An 18,784-nucleotide genomic window follows, 5' to 3' on the forward strand; every position below is an offset into this window, starting at 1 on the left:
CTTTGAAAAAATTCTCCTGGCACACATCCAGGAGGGCCTTGCGGGGGAATGCATGCTCAGGGGCAACCAACATGGGTTCATCAGTGGCAGGTCTTGTCAGACCAACCTGGTGGCCTTTTACGATCAGGTCACCAAATCATTAGACGCAGGGGTTGCTGTGGATGTAGTCTTTCTGGACTTCCGGAAGGCTTTCGACACTGTCTCTCACCCTGTCCTCATCAAAAAGCTGGGAGACTGTGGTGTCGATGCCCACACGGTCAAATGGGTCGCCAACTGGTTAGAGGGCCACACCCAGAGGGTGGTAGTGGATGGGTTCTTCTCGACCTGGAAGGACGTGGGCAGTGGGGTTCCGCAGGGCTCGGTCCTCGGGCCCGCACTGTTCAACATCTTCATCAGTGACTTGGATGAGGGGGTAGAAAGCACCCTGTTCAAGTTTGCTGATGACACTAAGATGTGGGGGGATGTGGGTGCACTAGAAGGGTGCAATAGGCTACAAGCTGACCTTGACAGGTTGCAACGGTGGGCGGATGAGAATAGGATGGGGTTTAACACTGATAAGTGCAAGGTGTTGCACATGGGGAGGAAGAACCGGCACCACACTTACAGGTTGGGGAACTCCCCTCTTGCCAGCACGGAGACGGAAAAGGATCTTGGAGTCGTCATTGACTCCACGATGAACATGGACCGGCAGTGTGGGGAGGCAGTCAAGAAGGCTAACCGTACCCTGTCATGCATCCACAGATGCATCTCGAGCAGGTCCAGGGAGGTGATCCTCCCCCTCTATGCGGCACTGGTCAGGCCACAGCTGGAGTACTGCGTCCAGTTCTGGGCGCCACACTTCAAGAGGGACGTGGACGATATGGAAAGAGTCCAGAGGAGGGCCACTCGTATGATCAGGGGTCAGCAGGGCAGGCCTTATGAGGAGAGGCTATGGGACCTGAACCTGTTTAGCCTCCACAAGAGAAGGTTAAGGGGGGACCTTGTGGCCTGCTACAAACTGGTCAGGGGGGATCAGCGGGTATTGGGGGAGTCCCTGTTCCCCCGTGCGCTGCCAGGAGTGACCAGGAATAACGGTCACAAGCTGGCGGAGGGTAAGTTTAGATTAGATATTAGGAGGCGCTACTTCACAGTCAGGGCGGCTAGGGCCTGGAACCGGCTTCCAGGGGAAGTGGTGCAGGCTCCTAGCCTGGGGATTTTTAAAAGGAAGTTAGATGAGCACCTTGCCGGGGTCATCTGACCCCAGTGCTCTTTCCTGCCAAGGCAGGGGGTCGGACTAGATGATCTACCTAGGTCCCTTCCGACTCTAGCTACTATGATACTACTATGACATCTGACAAATACAAAGGGTAGGATATGCTGAGAAATTCAAAGATGAGGATAATTTGGTGTTACAGTTGAATCACTCTGCCCACCCCAGAACCCTGCTGTCTTCAGTTGGGCTATATCACACAGATATCAGGACCAACCCTTAGCCTTGGAGAGGTTACTCTCTATTAATCCCACTGACACTATGATTTCATTTACAAACCACATGAGTTCTCTGCCTCAGCAAATGCACTTTTGTGCAGAAGCCAGTACAATATGCCCCTGATTTCAACAGGTGCCTCTGAGAGGTACAGTGAAATAATCAGCAATTGATAAACCAAATTCTACCCTTGTCCAAATGGCAGGTATTTTATTTTGATACCAAACCTCACTGCAAGCTTCAAAAAACCAAAAGAAATATGTTTTTAGAATAACAAGAATCAACAAGTATGCAGTCAGCATTCCCTTGGCTCCCTCCTTACCAAATCCAGGGTCCCAAAGGTGTATTGGGAGATCCAGGAGTCCAGTTTTCTAGCCTGCCCTTTCCCACAGGCTACAGAGGTGATGGTGAACACTTCAGATCCTCTACATCATTAATGTTTGTAAAACATTGAGGCCTTGGGTTGGAAGTTCAGATGACATAGAAAGAATAGAGGTGAAACAGCCTAGACATAAAATCCACTTCTGCTACAACCTGGGGTTTGGCTCACAGCTTTCCCTCTTTTGGCAGAAGATGGAGATGCAGGACCACTGCCGGAGATGAGATGCAGAAGCTACAGGAGTGAGCAGAGCTGGATTCCCAACCTAACGGACACATTGATCAGAGGCTCTTTGCTATTAGACCAGATCACACAAAGCACACTGACCGATGTGCAGCTCCAGGCTGTAACTCATGGCACTTCACTTCCCTTCCCTTCCTTTTCCTCCCCCTTCATGCAGACAGCACTGGGGGCCCCGATCAGACAGAAGTTAATGAAGGTACACTACTTCGGAGCGCCTTCATCTGAGCCCTCATTATGCGAGGGGTAATTTGTTGTGTGATCGGGCACTTTTAAAGCACTCTGCAGCCGTGCATTTTTGTCAGGGTATGGCTGTGGAGTGCTTTCAAGGGGCTGATCATGTGACAAACGTCACTTCTGTCAGTGCTCAAAGTGGTGTAAATACAGAGACTAGTCAAGACAGTGGCTTCTGCCTTCTTTGTCTCCGTGTCTGGAGACTGCCGGGTAACGCCTCCCTCCCACAAACACGAATGTTTAAAGACCCATTAAAGAAAAATAAAACCTTCAGAATGCTTCACATAGCTCAAATAGTTCCAGAACAGGGATTTTTATTTTTTTTCCCTCTCAGATTACAGCCGCCCAGTGTTGACTCCCCCAGAATTCATTCAGGATTATTTTTAAACATTCAAGCTGAACAAGCAGTAAAGGTAAAGCATAAACATGAAGCAATAGGGGCCAGCAGCGAGGGTCCAGAGCGAGTGACAAGAGTCCTGTGTCAGCCCCATGTGCCAAGTAAGCAAGACCCACGGCTGTCGCATGCTGCATGCAGGCTGGGCCTGGTGCCTGGAGTGCTGCACAGGGGGGTGGCTCCAGTCTGGGTCACAAAAAGGCCCAGCAATTTTCATCCAGCCTTTGGAGTGCGATAAATTTGACCCCCCTGGTCTAACCTGGTGGCAAACTACATTGTCAAGCCTGATACAGCCACAAGACACACCACCCTAATCTCCTACAGGTAAAGCAGGGGGCCCACAATGCCCAACTGTACTGCTGCAAAAGCTGTTATAATATTCTTGTGAGCAGAGCCAGCCTGAAGGAAAACGCAGCAGGCTGGGCAAACTTGTATTTTGATGCCCCCTGCATCCTCCCTCTAAAGCCGTGCTGGACTGGACGAGGCGCAGTCCAGCAGGGCTCCTCCTGAGCAGCTGGGCTTGGCCCCACTCCTGCCACTGGCTGGGGCAGAGTAGGGCAGGGGGAGAGCACTGGGGTGCGTGCGTGCATGCATGCAACTCCCATAGTCCATACCGCTCTGACCGTGGGGTAAAATTCCTTCCTGACCCCAACTATGGTGATTGGTCTGACCCTGAGTGGAGGGGCAAGACCCTCTAGCCAGGAACTTCCAGATTTTAGTCCCAGCAGCAGCACTGCACACCCGGGCAACAGGCACCAGCCCCGGCTGCAGCCAACACCCAGTGCTTCTGTTGCTAAAGCCAAAGTCTATACAAGAAGTGCAAAATCAGCTCCTAATTCCCATCCTTCCTCAAGAAGCCCTGGTAGTTGTTTGCCCTACATGCGATGCTGCTATTCCATACAGTCCTGAAGGGGCAGGTATTTGAATGGGTTCAGGTCCTTCCCACCCCAAGTGAGCAGCTGATGAATTTCTGGGAAAGTCCGTGGCAGGAAGGGGAAGGAGTATAACCTTCTGTTGGTCAACAGTAACAGTCAGAGATTGTCCTAAACAGGCGTTAAAGGAACCCCATCAAATCCAATCCAGTTCAGACCAACTCAGCTAGGATGAAGGTGACTGCAACACAAAGCATCAACCAGAGACGGTGAGCATGTTTTGAGCTGGTCTTCAGTGTTAGGTCTCTTTTCCCTTGAGAATTCAAATAAAGACCTTGGGTGGAAGAAGAATGTAATATAATGGCTTCATGGGTCTCCCACTGACCTTTGCCAGCTAAATCCCTAAGACGGCCCTTACCAGCTAGGCCAACTAGGAAGCCACATGCCCTGCTCTCCTAGCCATGGTAACAATGGCCAAACAGCAAGAGACCAAACCTGCATGCAGATCACTTTGAAGAAAGGCTCCGACTTGTTATCCAAAAGTGTGACAACACCTCATTCTCAAAAGGCAGCAATCAAGAAATGCAGCTTAATAGTAATATCAGAGCCAGTAATAAAAACAAGGCAAATCTAGCTACCCGAGTACTTTTACTGTGCAAAAATGGGTATCTTACACCAGATGTTAGTCCTTAAGAGAAGACTGGCCCTCGCTAGAGAAAGACCACATTCAGCCAGGATGCTGGACATACATGAAGTGGGCTGAGAATGAGAATGGTAATAGGATAAGAAAACCACCCAGGAGGGAATCACTTGCTTTAAGTGCTAGGTATGGCTAGGAAAAATACTAGATTTTTATCTAGCACCTTCATCCTGCAGATACCAAACCATTTAATTTACAAAACAGAGTTCTGGTGGCAACCACAGTGCTTTAGGCTCGGTCCATACCCAATAGCAAGGCATGTTCCAGTCCTACATACCACAATCCACAGGACAAATGAAAGTCCCAATCCTGCTACACCCGCGCTGTATCTCTCAAGATATGCGAGGCTCCAGGCAGGAAGAGGAATAACAATATACAGATAGCCTATTTGCTTGCTTGTTTTAATGCCACATACAGGGAATGTGCAGCAATGTGGGTAGCAGACGGGATCTCGATGAAAAAGTCCACAGGGAAGCTCTGCAGGACCAAGGCCACCCTGTGGGGGTTACAGCCCACGTTTCAAAACCCAGGCATCACAAAGCTAAGGCTTAGACCACCAACCCATCCCCTCTGCTTTAACTAGCAACACTTCAGTTGAAAACAGCTACTCCATAACATAAGGTTTTGTTATCCACCCCCTCCCCAGCCCTTTTCAGAGATGTGGCATCCTTTGCCTTTGCCAGCATCCCTAAACAATATTGAATTCATTTCCTTTTTCTCACTGCTTTGCCATCAGCTTTGTATCCCTTTACTACAGGGTGTATTCATTCATGCCAGTGCCCAAGGCTACTACGTAATGCTTCCCAACAAGGTAAACCGGGATCTAAAGGATCTGTATTTCAGATGGGGTCAGTAGTTTCTGGATTAGGACTCACCCGTAAGCAAAACACATTCTCAGCGGTATTGTCTGAGTATTAGCCAACCCCACACACACCCGCTCTGTCCAACATGCCTTCAGTGATGGATGCAGAGGAAGCTCAAAGCTAAAGAAACTTAAAGAAGCGGGGGAGAGAAACACACTACAAACTGGAAGTGCCTCAGCTCCTTCCATTCACAGGCAGATCCCCTTTGAAAGGCAGTCACAGAATTGATCTGCCCCCAAAAAAGGCTGAATTACAGGCAGGTCAGTCCCTTCAACCCACTTTAAGTAAAAGACTTAAAACTACTGTACCCTAGTCTCCAACTTCTCACTAAACATCCCCTTTCGAAGCACAATTCTCTCTGCAATATGCAAATGTCCTGGCCACCAAGACCCAGCGCTTTAATGTTGGGAGGCATTGAAATTACAACCGTCCACTTCAGTCTAAACCCTTTGGTGACACACAGTTCTCACTAATGATGTGTTGCCACCAACAAACAGTAATTGAAAGCTCTTACTCTCCAAAAAGTTTTATAACGATCTTTTATAAAACATGCTGAACTGGATCCTCGCTCCAGCAGCCACCAGTTGCAGTCGAAGCGAGAAAGGGCATTCTGCAGTCAATACAGCTCGATCACTTATTCTTGATCTACTGCAAAATTAGTTATTTATTTATTTTATATGGGCCGGATTTGCTTTGACATACAGACATCCACAGGGTACAGCAGTAGAAATCTGATTTTAATGTGACTAATACAGCAATACATTGTTAAAAGACTTGTATCATATTTCACATCTGCAGAGGGATGAACACTTACCTGTGCAAATGGCATGACTTAGGCTATGGAAATATTAATTTCCCATTTTCAAAGGTAATGAGTCTGAATAGTTTCTGAGTTTTGTTCAAGTAGATGTGGGGTCAGATTCTGATTCAGTTAGGGGATGTAGTATCTTACCTTGTGACTACTCCCCCTGACTGCAAAGGACTGTTGGCACGTGAAAAAAAAAATTTAGTCTGATTCAGGGTATAAGAAGCCAACTTACAACAAAAAAACCCTCAGTTGTGCTGTGGTAGTTTCAATTTGCATCCAAGAACTTCTCAGCCCTTTACACCAATCCTGTTTACTTTCTCAAGCAAACTTATTCCCATCCCTCACCACAAACACCAATATAAACTGAGGCGAGTTTACAGTCATTTCTCTTCCCCTTGTTTCCTTCCCACGATGATTCAAAAAACTCTTCTGCTGAATTATTTTTCCTGGGGTTTGTTAAGAAAGTTTTTAACGAACTGAAATCCTCTTACTGAAGATCCTTTTCAACCCATTATTTTAAAAGGATTAAAACTGCTGCCTGCCTCACTATTTCAAACCTACTGCATCCCTTTCCCTCGGGCTGCCCCCTCAGGGGGCTTATTCATAGCAATTACTGATCAATAAATGCAGGCAGAGAAGGGGAGTCTCTCCTACCTGAAAAGTCTGAAGAAGTCTTAGCCAAGTTGCTGAAAGCTGTCAAGCACATGAGTCCCACGAGCAAGGCAGACACATCTGGGCTCATCCTTAAATATCCTATGCCTGGTTTTCCTTTAGAGAAAAGCAATCACTTTCTCCCCCCGGTTGGATACTCCTCATTGCAGGGAGATCACTATTAGTCCCATTGCACGTGAATGAGCACAGCAAGTAGCCAGGAAGCAGAAGCACACACTACACACAAAGCACACAGTACACGTACACACACACACACACACGCCCACACATCCCTGGGAGTGAATGAATCTCTGAGTGAAACTAACAAATGAGACAGACCTACCTGGTCTTGGCGGAGTTCCCAGGGTCCTAGAGCCCATCACTTCCAATTCCTCACCAGCCGCAGAGCACAGCATGGGCTGCAGCCCACTGGGGTGCAGGTGCCAAGCAGACAGGAAGAAGCCACATTAGATGCAAAGAGTTAATCCAGGCTGAGCATGTGAGAGGTTTATTTTACATGCAAGTACCCTGGATCATTCTGGATTGGTAGTTTGGAAAAATCCACCTGATTTTACTACATCCTTCGAAATCCTCTCTGTCCCAAGTGCACAAGGGACTACAGGAGGAAGGTACCGCAGCTATGTTCACAATGGCACCCCTAAACGAGAGACGTATATTCAGAAGCCTGGATCACTTGTTGCTTCCACTGAAATCAATACAAGATTCATAGTGCTACGACCCCGCAACAAGATGATCCCTCAAACATTTTCCACCTCCGATCCCAGTGCTGCAGGGCTGAGTGGACTTTAGGGGCTCCTCGTTGGCACCAGAGAGACAACCCACATCAAGCTCATTGCAGCATCACCAATCTCCCCCGCAGCCAGTAGAATACCACATTTCCTGCAGCACAGGCAGCCTCCTCTTGTTGTGCTGCTGGGATGGTGTATGTGGTTCATATTTCCACACTTAGTACCAGCACTACTGGTGTGCATGCAAGAACGTCTTCCCCTTTTGTGCTAGTCCAACACAGCACGAGCAGCACCACCATAGTCAAGATCTCAGACAGGGCAGAGAACATTAGCAGCCAGAGTCAGCTTTAGCATTTCTGGTGACTCTGCAAAAGGATCTTTAGCCAGTCCCTTCCCTCCATCAAGGGTAAAGGAAAGACTTGGTGTGAGGAATTGGGGGTGGCTGGATACTAAGCTGAAGCTTGAGATTTATTTATTTTTTATTTAATTTGGCCAAATTAGCCAAAACTAATTCCAAATCCAAGAGTGCAAAACTGTAAGGGGCCCTACTACTGGCAAACATCCTCTACCACACCTGGGGCTTCAGATGTTTCCAAAACCTTTAGTGGGCATCCTACTTGCAGGCCCAAGCTTGGGTTCAGATGCCCCTGAGTTGTGCTTGCCCTTAGCCATAAGGCCCTTGGAGCAAGCAAAGGAGGAGACTCCCATTTCCATAAACTGGGCTTAAAGCCTGCACCTTGGCAGGTATTGAACCACACCAGAAGAGCAGTTCTCCCAGGGTGAGGTTCAGGAAAATGCCTTCTTGGACACAGATGCATGACATTTCCCCTGCCAGTTTAAGAAGCCACTATGCTTGTCCTGAACCTTCAAGAGGCCGAGAAGTTGAATCTTGAGATACACCATCCAGATTCAATTGACAGAAACAGCACATGTGAACATGGTAAAGACCAGCAAACCTTCAGCCTGAACACAGCCCAGCTCCCTATTCCCCTGAGCAATGCCTTTCATTCTCACCATGAAAGGAAAAGGCCTAAACAGATCTTTGTCAGTTCAAATGAAAGCTGGGACCTTCCCCTCCCAACATCCATCTCCACAGCTCCCCAAGGATGGGAACTCGGTCCCCCTACAGACCAAGCTTCATGACCCCCAGGCCTGCCACCGTCCAAAGCCTGCAGTTCCAGCAACGCCAACTCACCGAGACAAGGGAAGCAGTTGTGGAAACACTGGCAAGATCAGGTTCTAGATACTGTAAGTAAAATTACCCACCTGAAGCCCAGCTGCCAGCATCAGGCCCTTTATATTCATAGGATCAGGGTATTGGTCCATGGTTAGGTATATTTTTATTTTGCTGTGTTTGCTTCTTTTTTTAAGAAACTTTTTTTAGCACCTGGGCTGGAACAACATGCTCAGGTGAAAATGGCAGCTGGCTCATATTCCTGTGACAAGCCTAGCCGTGAGGAATTAGAGGAAACTTTCCAGAAATAGTTACCTTTATATTAAAAACAAGCAGAAGAAAGGTCAGCCCCAGATCCCAGAGTGTAAACACCCGAAATCTGGTCACCCCCACCACTCTGCTAGCTGTCAGAGCGGAGGCAGGCTGGTGGCAGGGTTGCTCGTGAATGATGCTTTCAAGCTTGGAACTGTAAATTAAGCATTTTCACAGGAGGTTAAAGAGGGCCTGTGTGGAGCGCAGTGTCCCATCAGGGATCTACGTGCTTGGATCCTATCCACACACATACATCCCCTGCCCTGTGACTTCAGCACAGGGTCCAGACATGCAAAACTCCTGGTAGGCAAGCAAAACCCTGACAATATCCATCCTCTCCCCAGCTTCCCTACCACACTTCACATCTCTTGAAACTCCCATCCCAGATGCTGAGTCTGCCTGCCCCATAAGATGAAGGGCTATTAACTCAGTGAACTATTTATGATGATGCCAGAGAGGACCTGTTTCAGGTTATTCGGGGCAAAAACCCCAGGTGGCCCATCCAAGCTGAGACAGAAGTCTAGTGACGACTGCCATGAATGCATTATCAGCCTGCATGGCTGTTACATTCGATGAGCTACTAAGAGCAACTGTAATTTCTATCCCATCTGTTGCTCCGGTTCTTGCTCAGATAGAGAAGTATTGCTGTATCCTTTACATACGAGGTAAACAGCTCGGTAGCAGGACTACCCAAAGGCAACAGAGCCTCTAGAAACTCCCAACTGCTCCTGTGACAGCTTAGAAAGTGAAGCAGTTAACACCCTTTGCTTGAAACAGGCCACCCAGTTAGCAGGTGTTGATTTTACTGATTAATGCATAATTAGGTTCTGCTGACTCCATGAATGATCTAAAGGGGATGAGAATGACCGGAGAACAAAGGCGTTGAGGTCCTAAGTCAGGAATCTGAGGAGCAGGGAAACCTGGGGAGCCTGCGCTGACCCTGTATTATTGTGAATAATGCCAGGTCACAGGCAGCGGGGAGTTTGTATCTCTCTGTGGTCCCCGAGCTTTGTCTTTAAGTGGGTTTGGAAATATGCCTGTGAAAAAAAGAGACAGAAATCACTCTCATCGAAAAGAAGAGGTGCATCAGCCAGACAATTCGGCTTAACCTGATCTCCATAATACCCCTATTCCCGCGGGAACCAAGAAGCATCAGCTGTGTACTGCAAACAAAAAGTGGCCACCTGTGCCAACTGCTGCAGAGAGGGAGGGTTATTCCTTCATTGTGGGTTGTCCCATGAGATGCACGTTAATTGGGGATCACAAATCTGTAACTTCCTTGTGAGGAAAACAGATATGGAAATTCAGTGGTTCCTCCCAATATGTCTCCCCAAAGACCCACCAACAGCGATGCACATGTCATGTGCCTTGTTTGTGGGTTAGAAATATGGATGAGCAGACAAATCAGAAGGGAAACCCCCCCAATAAAGCCTATGGACATGAAAGCAGGGTCCAATCACCCAGCAGAGGATAAAATCAAGCATGAAACATATACTGCTTTTGACCTATTTGTTCCATTGCTCATACTATGCAGTTAGACTATCATTTCGTACTCAGTCCATGAAGCTGTCAAGCTGAGATGTATTTAAATGTACTTCTTCCATGCCAGGATATGTAAAACTCTGTATACAAGTCCAGTTCTGATCCTGTGCTCTTGACTTGATGTGTTCACTAAACCTCAGGAATATGCGTGTCGAAGCCACCAATGTATCTCTAAAAATTGTGGAAGTTGGAAGGCTCAAGTTCATAATGGCATAAACATAGAGGACAGGGCCTGACTTCCAGAGGTGCTGAGTTGAAGGCAAGAGGAGCTGTGAATGCTCAGCTATTCTGGTAAGTGGGGTCACTGGGTACCTATACATGTGATGAAGCTCTTCTCCAATGTGCACTAAATAACATGCATCAGATCAGGCTTAATTAATACAGTCTGCAACCTATCTTCATGGTGTGGGTTTGGTAAAATGCCTTTGCAATGCTACATGACCAAGTTACACAGCTGGATGCCAGCTCCACACTGGATCACTCAGGGGACAGGACAATGACGGTGCCCTCACTCCCCCCACCCCTGTTTTGTGTGTGTTTTTTGTTTCAGGCATTGTGCCTGATCATTGTGTGATTAGATTGATTGCCAAGTTTCTACAGGACGGGTCAGACAAACACGTATCTAAGATGGTTGGGCTAGGAATGATACTGCCTTTCTCAGGGTGTTGCACTAGATGACCTGCTGAGATCCCTTCTAGCCCTAATTGCCTTTGATTGCCTCTGGATATGAAGATGATGACTTGCTGTGACTTAAAAACATTTCTTCTATGAAGCAAACACTAGAAAGAGGTAGCCAAACAAGGAAACAGAAGACTCTCATCCTTTTTAAAAATATTGTTAAAAATGCAGCCAGTGGGTTTACAAGGCTGCTGGGAACTGAAGGATTCAGGATGAAGTCTATGTTTTTCCCCATATAAAATAAAGGACGTGACACACAAGGATTAAAAAAAAATGGAAAATAGATTACGGCAAGAAGGAAGAAGAAAGGGAAGGAGGAGTATCGGATGGTGAACTTTCCCCTCTGCTTTCATTACTTTAATTGGAAGCTTAACCCACTGATGAGTACAAGCTGTGGTACCAACTTCCATGCAACTGATCTACAGAAAATATAAGCTGATTACAGCTCCAGTTAAGGTTACAACTTTGGCCTTGCAATAGCCAGTGTCTTGGCTAAGAGGCTGGAGAATCAGTTGAAGACCTCCAGAGATAGAGAGCTGCTAAATTTTGAGCTGAAGAACCGGGTTTTGGTAGCTGGGGCAGTAACAGGCTCACACTTCATGTGTCTGCACTAATGAGAAGTTATAACACTTCTCATTAGTACGTAATAAATGTAGTAAAATCTCAAAGCACATTAGGAAGGAATTCAGTGTCATTAAACCCCATTTATAGAGGGAGAAGCTGAGGCATGGGGCAGTGAAGTGGGTTGTCCAAAGTCATTCAACAGGTAGTGGCCAAGCCAGGAACAGAGCTCAGTGCACCTGAGTCCCAGTGCAATGCATCATCCAGTAGGCAACACTACCTCTCGCATCTGTACCAGCATAATCATATTGCTATCCATGTGCAAATCCGCAATATCGTATTTCCACAATATCATATGTCCACGGTAGATGTTGGGTTGCTACTTAATACCAGTATAGTTAAAGAAGGAAAACTGTTTGGGGTAGATAAGCCCTAACTGGTATAAGTAGGTGTGACTCTTGTGAGTAGTCCCATTAAAGCAGATGGAATTTACTCATCTGAGAAAAGGATTTGCACATGGATTTGAAGGCTCAAGCTCATAACACAATGAAGTTTTATAAAGGTTTCTAAAGGAACAATAAAAGGGGTCTTGTGAGGAAAAACTTAATGTTTTCGTACATTAAGTCTAAGAAAAGCAGCTGCACAAAATCTTTGAAACATCTCTCAAAAAGCTGATCTTCTGACATCATATTTTTGTTTCATTAAACTGATCCAGTTTTTGCAAAACAATTATGAAATCCCAAGAGGTATACTAAAGACAAGGGGTTTTTTTGAGTTAACATAATCTTATTGTTGCTTAAACATTAGAGCAAAAGCCACAATGAGGGATACACTTTCACAGTAGAATATGGGAAATATTGCGTGTTTTGATACCAAATCCTCCATCTTGTGGAAAATTTTGCAAACAAGCACAATTTGGGCTTTGCAAAATGATCCAGAATGAGGGTTAAGCTATTTTTCCACATGTTTATACCAAGTAACTAATACTGAAGCCTCTCTCAGCTGGCAATTTCTTTATAGTAACAAAATATGGGTTGTAATAGTCTGTAAAGCATGATGCTATTTCTGGTTTTAATGTTACCCAAGATAATTTGCTGCCCAGAGTTCAGAGGACTTCAAGCACAAGATGAAGACTTGAGAGATTTGGGTCATATGCTATACATAAACTCTCTTTGTGATCATGGACAAGGAATTATGGCCTGCTTCAGTGGCAGATGAAATCACCCAGGATTTTTATGCTACTCTCAGTAAGCATTTAATGAGATCCTTAGTCTCTCTGGCTAGAAACAGAAGTTGCACATAAACCCGTAGAATTGATCAGAAACCGATTCAAAACTGTAACAACAGAAGTTCAATGCACATGAACCACTTTCAAAATGCCTGAAACCAATTTAAGATAAACCTGGATAGATGTAGTATCAGACTTAAATGATTTAGTTTGAATCAGTTTATTAAACTTCTGTCCCAGGGTGTTTACACAAGTTACATTTGTTGTGCAATCTGGCCCCTGACAACACTCTACAGCCATGACATAACACACGCTCATGGCTGTAGAGCACTTTTTAAATGGCTAATCATGCAAAAAATTAACCCTTGATCAATCAGCTATTAGCTTAGGGAACTTCTGTTCACGTTCCCTGGAGGGTTAATTTTTCACATGCTGGGGCTGGGCTCAGGAAAGCACCAGCCCAGCCCAGCCCAGTCCCTGGGGCTGTCACAGAGAGGAGAAAGTCACCTCCCTGTGCAGCATGGGAGGGAGGGGAGCAGGAAGGGAGCAGCTACAGCCACCAGCTAGGCTTTGCCATGGACAGAGCTGAGGGAGGGAAGCAAGAGCCGCCTTGCCTCATGGGCCCCCTCAGCTATCCCAGTTGGGGTACTGGGGGGAGCTGGGCCAGGCTTACAAAGTGAGGGGGCTCTATACTATGCTTCCCCGCTCCAGACATGGCAAAGCCCAGCTGGTGGCTGCGTGCTGCCCACTTTCACTCCACCTTCCCCTCAATCCCCTGCTCCCCGCCCAAGCCTCTTGACAGGGGCAGCACACAGCTGCCAGCTCAGCTTTGCCCTGGCCGGAGCAGGGGCCAGGAGGAAGGCGGGGCTGGGGAGAGGGGCATTTTGGCAACCTTCTGGGAGACTGATGGAGCATCCCTACCTGCTGACCAGGTAAATAACAGTTGGGCTGGGGGGGCTCTAACTCATGGTACTTTGAATAAAGCACCATGAGTTAGAGCGCCTCCCCTAAACATCTGTTGGCACCCCTAGATCCCCTCCAGATTCAAGGTAACTCACAGTTCCCCAGTATCCCAGGATGCTTTATACCTCCCCTGCAAGCCCCACCTCTCAGTGTGGGCAACCTAGTCTTAGCCCAAGCTGTTTGCTGTAGTCCCACGGGGAGGCATGCTTTAGTGGCCCCCAGCCTCTGGCCTGGGGCACTGCAGGCATGTGGCTGCATTTCCAGAATCAAAAGTGAATGTCTGTTCACTTGCAAATCAGTTCAGTCTACCCAGTTTAAACTAACCTGCAAAGATTGAGTCAATTCAGCCTCAGGCTTTTTGACTGCCCGTGTCAGGCCATGCTCCAGTGCCCCCCCTGCGAGCGCTGTCTGGGGAGTGGGGCCGCCAACAAAAGCGGCTGTGCCGCTTCTGGAAGTGTCTACAGCTGCACCTGCTTTTCAGTGAGTGAAATCGGGGGCAGGGAACCCCCCGGTCAGCATGATCAGCTGCCAGGGGATGCCCCCCTCTGATCAATGTGATCAGCTGCCAGGGGACGCCCCCCGCACCTTACCCCTGATCACTGACTGGTGTCAGGGGGGTATGTGACTCAAGAGGTACCACTCACACATGCTCTGTGCCTTTGCTTCTGATGTGTAAAACAGGGATAATAATTCTTTGTTCCTCTGACTCTTTTGTTGATTTTGCTTATTTAAATTGGCAAGGCAGGGACAGTCTTCTGTGCAGCACCAAACACTGTGGGGCCCTTATCTCAGTGGGCTTCTAGGTGCTGCTAGAAACTTTCAGCCATACAAGGACATTGATGGCAAGAGGTGGCTTTTCTCCCGACTCCCTCCACAACTCCGAAGAGCAGTGGTTCTCAACTTTGCCAGACTCAAGCACCCCCCTCCATAACTTTCTGGAATTGAGTGGCACCCTTTATTTAAGAACTGATTTATTTCTCACACTGCATAACCTCCTCAAATCCTGCAGCATCCTAAAGGGTTCATGGGACAGCAGGGTGGGCAGGGCACCCTGAGAGCATGGTCTTGGAGCTGGCAGGATGCTCAGCAAGGCAGTTTGTGGACCTTGGTGTGGGTCATTAGCAGGGATCCTGGTTTTCTCTGATAAAAAAAATCCAAAATTCTCTGATTTAAACCCCCTCCCCCCCCACACACATTTTTCTGTGATTAAAACAAAATGCCATATCAATCCAAATAATATATAGTGCTATTCTGTTTTAATCATGGAAAAATATGGATTTGGGGGGATTTTTTTAAATCAGAGAATTTTGGAATTTTTTTATCAAAGAAAACCAGGATCCCTGGTGATTAGTTCGCTGCAGGGGGCTGAGAGTGGTGGCTGGTGCAGAGGCTGGTACCAGCTGAAGGCAGCAGGGACAGACCCCTGCCATGCCCCCCTCTTTCCACAGTCTGCCCCCTTCTCTGCCTGGGAGGGTGCGTATGGCCCCTGCTACTGTGCCTGCCCCTCCAGGGCCTTGAATCCTGGTGCCTGAAGTCACCACTCTCTGCAGCCCCTACTGCCAACTCCAGGAACATATGAAGAGCAAGTGAATAAGCTGAAAAAGCACCTCGTGCCCACCCAGTCGTGGCAGACCGTGCTTCTCGGAGCACAGAGGCCGGGAGTACAGGGGCTGCCAAGGGGTAGGGGTAGCAGCTCCTTTCTCCTGCTGCTCCCATGCTCCTGGAGCTGATGAGAGGGGCTACAGAGGGTGCTGCCAGGATACTAGGGAAGGCAAAGGGTGCCTGTCATGTGGAGAAGCCAGAGTTTACCTCTTCTCCCAGGGGCTGGGCACCGCAGTACCCTTCAAAGGAGCTCATGGCAGCACCTTGGCAGAGAACTTCATAGAACTTCATATGGGATGACGGTACCTGCTGACTTTTCTGCCACCATAGCCTACTTTTTTGGTATATCCTAGGCCTGCTAAGAAATGCTTTGCTTGCATGCTCATGTTTGTCTGTGCTTAAAGTGCAGGGTCTTTCCAATTTGTAATATTTCCCTTCTCAAGTTCAAGTTCCACCCATCCCATTTCCCCGCTCCCTCCCTTCATTTTGACGATAGAGCATTTTTTCCGTGTTTTGACCCAGCATCGCTGAAATGTTAAATGCTTGTTAATTTTGGTGGGAGCCAGGTTCTCCCTCCAGCTGCAATTGCTTGGCAGTTCTCACCAGCAGCTCTGAATCTCACAAGGGAAAAATGATTCCTAAGCACTATTATGAAAATCAGATGTCAACTCAGTGAGGGAGACACTCAATCTCAAAGCAATGCTACTAACAGGGAGCCCATGGGATCAAGTCCAATCTTTCCTCTGGTGTGGACTTGGTTTTGATAGTGCAAGTGTTTTGTCCACTGCCCTCCCCTCCTTGATTTCATGGTTGTGCAAAGCTTTCCTTGTTCACTATCACATATAACTTCCCTGGGGCAGCTAACTGATTACGTGGGAAAGCAATATCAGGAAAGTATGTAAGTTGCCTTATACTCTGATCCAACGGATGCTTGAGCGTGTGCTTGACTTCCATTAGCCTTCATGTTTGTAGGATGGGGCCACTAGCCACAGGCTTTTTCTAATCTAGTGTTTAAAAGTGTGATGCTAGACTGCATCAGCAACCTTAGTATTGGCTTAACTGCAGCTAGTCTTGTTCTGGAAGTTGTTATTTCAGCAAGGTGGCTAGTATACTCTACTAAACTGTTAAATCCAAGTCTAGACAAAGCCTTGTTTTCTTCCTTTTATTAAAGTATGGTAATCACTTGATCTCCTTTTCCTCTTCATGCCATATGCTCCTCCCCATCAGCTCTGTCTTTTGGAGCTGGAGCAAGGGAACTGGCTCGCTGTGCCCTGCCAGCTCTCTGCAGATCAGTGACAAGTACTCAGAGACCACTGTGAATGAATCACTGACCCCCCCAAATTTACAAGACCTGGGGCTTTATAAATCCAAGTGTAAATAGAAATGTATTTATGAAATACACTTAAAGAAATTGAATGAAAACACAATGGGAAGGATTTAAGCTTTCCTTGAAAGGGAGTAAACCCCGACCATTTCTGCACTAGAAACTTTTGCTGCCAGAACTTTTCAGGTTACAGCTGCCAATAAGGTTGTGTCGCTGCACCACGGATTCACTTGGAGGCTTTGGTTGGTACTGCAAGTGGCTGCATCAACAGAAGAGTCAGTGCACTGTGGCTGGAAAGCCAGACTCACAGATGCTCACATCGCCACATCCCTGAGTTTTCCTGGCTTATATCAAAAGATGTGCAGAAACCCAAGTCAACCTGCAGCAACAAAAGGCACAAACAAAACTGACAAACTTGTATAGTCCTACACACAAGAGGATTCTGCTATTGCGTGGTACGTAAGTAATGCATGTGCTTATAGACAGAAATCAAACTCACCCGTCTGGTCTCACTGTCCCAAGGATGGGAAAGGCAGAAAGCAAACACGTAGCACAAATGGTGAAAAATCGATGCAACTTGAAAAATGCATTTGGCTTCAAGAAGCTAAGACATTTCTAGCAAACAGCACAGGGGGGTTTCTTATGCTCTTTAATCCTAGCAACCTTCCTTGAAGTGTGAGGCATGCTCCAGGACCCAACGTAGGAACTTTAGGAATTTGATATTCATGTATTCAGCAACTTCTCACTGCAAACATTTACTGTGGTTGCATATTCGCCTTTTAAATAAAATTATTTCCTGAATAACTCTTTACACCAGATTTCTTCACTGTCTGCAAGCTCCCTGAAGGCTTAAAGCTAAAAGGTGCTTCAGGATGTAGCACATGATGGATATATCTTGCCGTTGATCTGGTCAACTTCACTGCATATGTTTCTCCCAACTTCGCCTCTTATTCTTCTACTGTGCCACATTCTTTCTTTTAAGGTTTGACTCTTTCTTGTTTTTCCTGATAATCCTCAGTTAAATCCTGTGTCGAACTTTCTTTCTGTCATTACAACTTCCAGGTATCCAGGTTGTAGCTGTATTGTTCTAATTGTCATTATAACATTTTATTATTATATTATCTTATATTTTCATTATAACTTTATAACTATTGATTGTCATTATAACTGATTGTCATCCTGATTGTCATTATAACTACGAACTTGAGAGAGTCCAGAGGAGAGCCACACGCATGATCAGAGGTCAGGAAAACAGATCTTACGATGACAGGCTGAGAGCCATGGGATTCTTTAGCCTGGAAAAGCACAGGCTCAGGGGTGATCTGATGGCCACCTATAAGTTTATCAGGGGTGACCACCAGGATCTGGGGGAACGTTTGTTCACCAGAGCACCCCAAGGGATGACGAGGTCGAACGGTCACAAACTCCTGCAAGCCGGTTTCAGGCTGGACAGAAGGAAGAATTTCTTTACTGTCCGAGCCCCCAAGGTCTGGAACAGTCTGCCAGCGGAGGTGTTCAAGCACCTACATTGAACACCTTCAGGAGTAAATTGGATGCTTATCTTGCTGGGATCCTATGACCCCAGCTGACTTCCTGCCCTTTGGGCAGGGGGTTGGACTCGATGATCTCCCGAGGTCCCTTCCAGCCCTAAGGTCTATGAAATCTATGAAACTTCACTGGAGGACATTGTGGAATACCATTTTTGTGTAAATGTCTTCCAAGTTTGGTATTATTCCTTGATCATTAATTTCTCTGTATAACTAGCATTTTAAGGTTGTCAAATGATTTCACTCAGCATTAGAGTTGGCCATGTCCAAACGTAGGCTGTAGTAGGTAAACACCTACACCATCAAGCATTTGACCTTGGTGTCAGAGTGGCCTCCATAGTTTCATAGTAGCTAGAGTCGGAAGGGACCTAGGAAGATCATCTAGTCCAACCCCCTGCCTTGGCAGGAAAGAGCACCGGGGTCAGATGACCCCGGCAAGGTGCTCATCTAACTTCCTTTTAAAAATCCCCAGGCTAGAAGCCTGCACCACTTCCCCTG

General features: G+C 46.9%; 1 protein-coding gene across 3 annotated transcripts in view; it reads right to left on the reverse strand.

Annotated features, from left to right (window-relative positions):
* The window catches only part of LOC149872568 (protein eva-1 homolog C-like), a 307,247-nt gene extending 300,384 nt beyond the window's left edge, over window positions 1–6,863 (reverse strand). Inside the window, exon 1 of one of the 3 annotated variants that reach the window (XM_090031332.1) lies at window positions 6,610–6,863. In XM_090031332.1, the coding sequence (XP_089887458.1) occupies window positions 6,610–6,697 (88 nt within the window). In that variant the 5' untranslated portion in view covers window positions 6,698–6,863. The remainder of the gene's footprint in view (window positions 1–6,609) is intronic. The other 2 variants (XM_090031345.1, XM_090031338.1) reach the window with 2 other exon arrangements.
* Between the last annotated feature and the right edge of the window lie 11,921 nt (window positions 6,864–18,784).

The sequence above is a fragment of the Crocodylus siamensis genome, chromosome 1 (assembly GCF_052110815.1).
Source record: "Crocodylus siamensis isolate JL-2025a chromosome 1, ASM5211081v1, whole genome shotgun sequence".
NCBI classification, from domain to species: domain Eukaryota; kingdom Metazoa; phylum Chordata; order Crocodylia; family Crocodylidae; genus Crocodylus; species Crocodylus siamensis.